General features: G+C 46.7%; 4 protein-coding genes across 5 annotated transcripts in view; 2 read left to right on the forward strand and 2 right to left on the reverse strand.

The window, feature by feature from the left end:
* Positions 1 to 1,900, reverse strand: part of LOC104935020 (butyrophilin-like protein 2) — a gene marked incomplete at its 3' end in the record, with an annotated part of 550,859 nt that overhangs the window by 485,719 nt on the left and 63,240 nt on the right. The window lies entirely within an intron of this gene.
* The window catches only part of LOC104935135 (V-set domain-containing T-cell activation inhibitor 1), a 592,626-nt gene that overhangs the window by 171,518 nt on the left and 419,208 nt on the right, over positions 1 to 1,900 (forward strand). The gene's annotated exons all lie outside the window — the stretch shown is intronic.
* The window catches only part of LOC104937300 (protein FAM160A1), a 36,507-nt gene that overhangs the window by 25,749 nt on the left and 8,858 nt on the right, over positions 1 to 1,900 (reverse strand). The gene's annotated exons all lie outside the window — the stretch shown is intronic.
* Positions 802 to 1,900, forward strand: part of LOC104937298 (SH3 domain-containing protein 19) — a 28,861-nt gene continuing 27,762 nt past the window's right edge. Inside the window, exon 1 of one of the 2 annotated variants that reach the window (XM_019264002.2) lies at positions 802 to 1,240. In XM_019264002.2, the coding sequence (XP_019119547.2) occupies positions 1,150 to 1,240 (91 nt within the window). In that variant the 5' untranslated portion in view covers positions 802 to 1,149. The remainder of the gene's footprint in view (positions 1,241 to 1,900) is intronic. The other variant, XM_019264001.2, reaches the window with a different exon arrangement.

A 1,900-nucleotide genomic window follows, 5' to 3' on the forward strand; every position in this document is an offset into this window, starting at 1 on the left:
GCAATAAACAAGGACAACAAATCATTTTTGACCATGTGCGGAGGCAGAGGAGAACACATGCTGTTCTTTTGGTAACTGATGTCCTCACGACGTCACAGTTGTTTTTTGGAATGGGGGGAAAAAGCGGTTACGCAACAGTGATGACTCTGTCAGATCTGGCAATCTCGGCAGTCGTAAATCAATATTTGATCATGTTTATGAGTAATGTGCACAAAGCGAGGGTCTTCAGACTCTGTCAGCTGCAAAAATCAAGGATATCTCAAATTATTTACAAGATGTAAGTTAATATAAGGGCTTATTTTAGGGTAATTATTATTATTTTATTCCAAATAATAGCTGAGATGTAATAGTTGAGAGACAGAGAAAGTTCAGATGAGGCTACAGCAGCCAGAGAGTTCAACATCGCAGCTGTGTGAGCCTGTTCTTTTTTCTGCATGCATATTTATATATAACCTATACACTGTGGTGCCATTTTCCCACATTTTGAATTACAGTGAATTACTGTTTGTTAGCAAGGCAGTAAAATGTGATGGTAGGACACTTAACCCTCATCCCACCAACATATTTAACATACAGGGACTACTGACTGGAGTCCCTTGGGATCCCAAGAATAAGCTACTTTAAGAAACAACCATCATTTACTCATTATTATTATTATTATTATTATTTTCATTTCTTTTTATTGTTTTTCTGTTTATTATTATTTATTTATTATTTTTATTTTTGTCCTCCATGTTTGTTTGTTTTTTCAGTTGGTGACGTCACGCCCCCGCGCAGCGCGTGCTGCTCCGTGTCTTGAGCTCGCGACCGGGATAAGAGTGGAGGGTGACAACAGGGAAGCTCGCGGAGAGTTGAACCGACTGAAACACGTTAAAAACGGTTTAAATTTAAACCGACAGCCGGTTTGAAACGCCGTCAGCGGCCCGGAGCCTGTCACCGACACAGACGAGCTGTTTAACGGACGCTGGGAGTCGGTTCGGCCCGGTGAAGTTGACGCTGTTCGGGGTGAACTTGTCCCGAGTTTGTTGGACGATGGAGCTGTCTCTGCTTTGACTCCATTTTCCTCCTCTGGCAGACAGACAGGAGGACAAGAGACAGACAGGAGGACAAGAGAAGGAGACAGCGTACGGAGGAGAGACAGGAGGAGAAATGGCCGAAGCTCGGACCGAGGAAGAGGAGGAGAACATGAGGAGGGACGCCCGGGAACAAGTGGTTCGACGACAGCCGAACAGCTCCGGAGGTAAACCCGCGACATAACTCAACTTATGTCCGAGCACACCTGATAGTGTCGATACCTGCGGGAGGAAAGGCTGTCACAAGTTAGACTGAAACTACAAGACCCGACTGAAACTACAAGACCCGACTGAAACTACAAGACCAGACCGAAACTACAAGACCCGACTGAAACTACAAGACCCGACTAAACCTACAAGACCCAGCTGAAACTACAAGACCCGACCGAAACTACAAGACCCGACCGAAACTACAAGACCCGACTGAAACTACAAGACCCAGCTGAAACTACAAGACCCGACTGACACTACAAGACCCTACAAGACCCGACTGACACTACAAGACCCTACAAGACCCGACTGACACTACAAGACCCTACAAGACCCGACTGAAACTACAAGACAAGACCCGACTGAAACTACAAGACAAGACCCGACTGAAACTACAAGACCAGACTGAAACTACAAGACCCAACTGAAACTACAAGACCCGACTGAAACTACAAGACGGCAGAGAGCCACCGACACACAGGTTCACGACTGACCAGCGACACACACGTTCACGACTGACCAGCGACACACGGGTTCACGACTGACCAGCGACACACGGGTTCACGACTGACCAGCGACACACGGGTTCACGACTGACCAGCGACACACGGGTTCAC

Source organism: Larimichthys crocea, chromosome XIV (assembly GCF_000972845.2).
Source record: "Larimichthys crocea isolate SSNF chromosome XIV, L_crocea_2.0, whole genome shotgun sequence".
In the NCBI taxonomy this organism is placed as follows: domain Eukaryota; kingdom Metazoa; phylum Chordata; class Actinopteri; family Sciaenidae; genus Larimichthys; species Larimichthys crocea.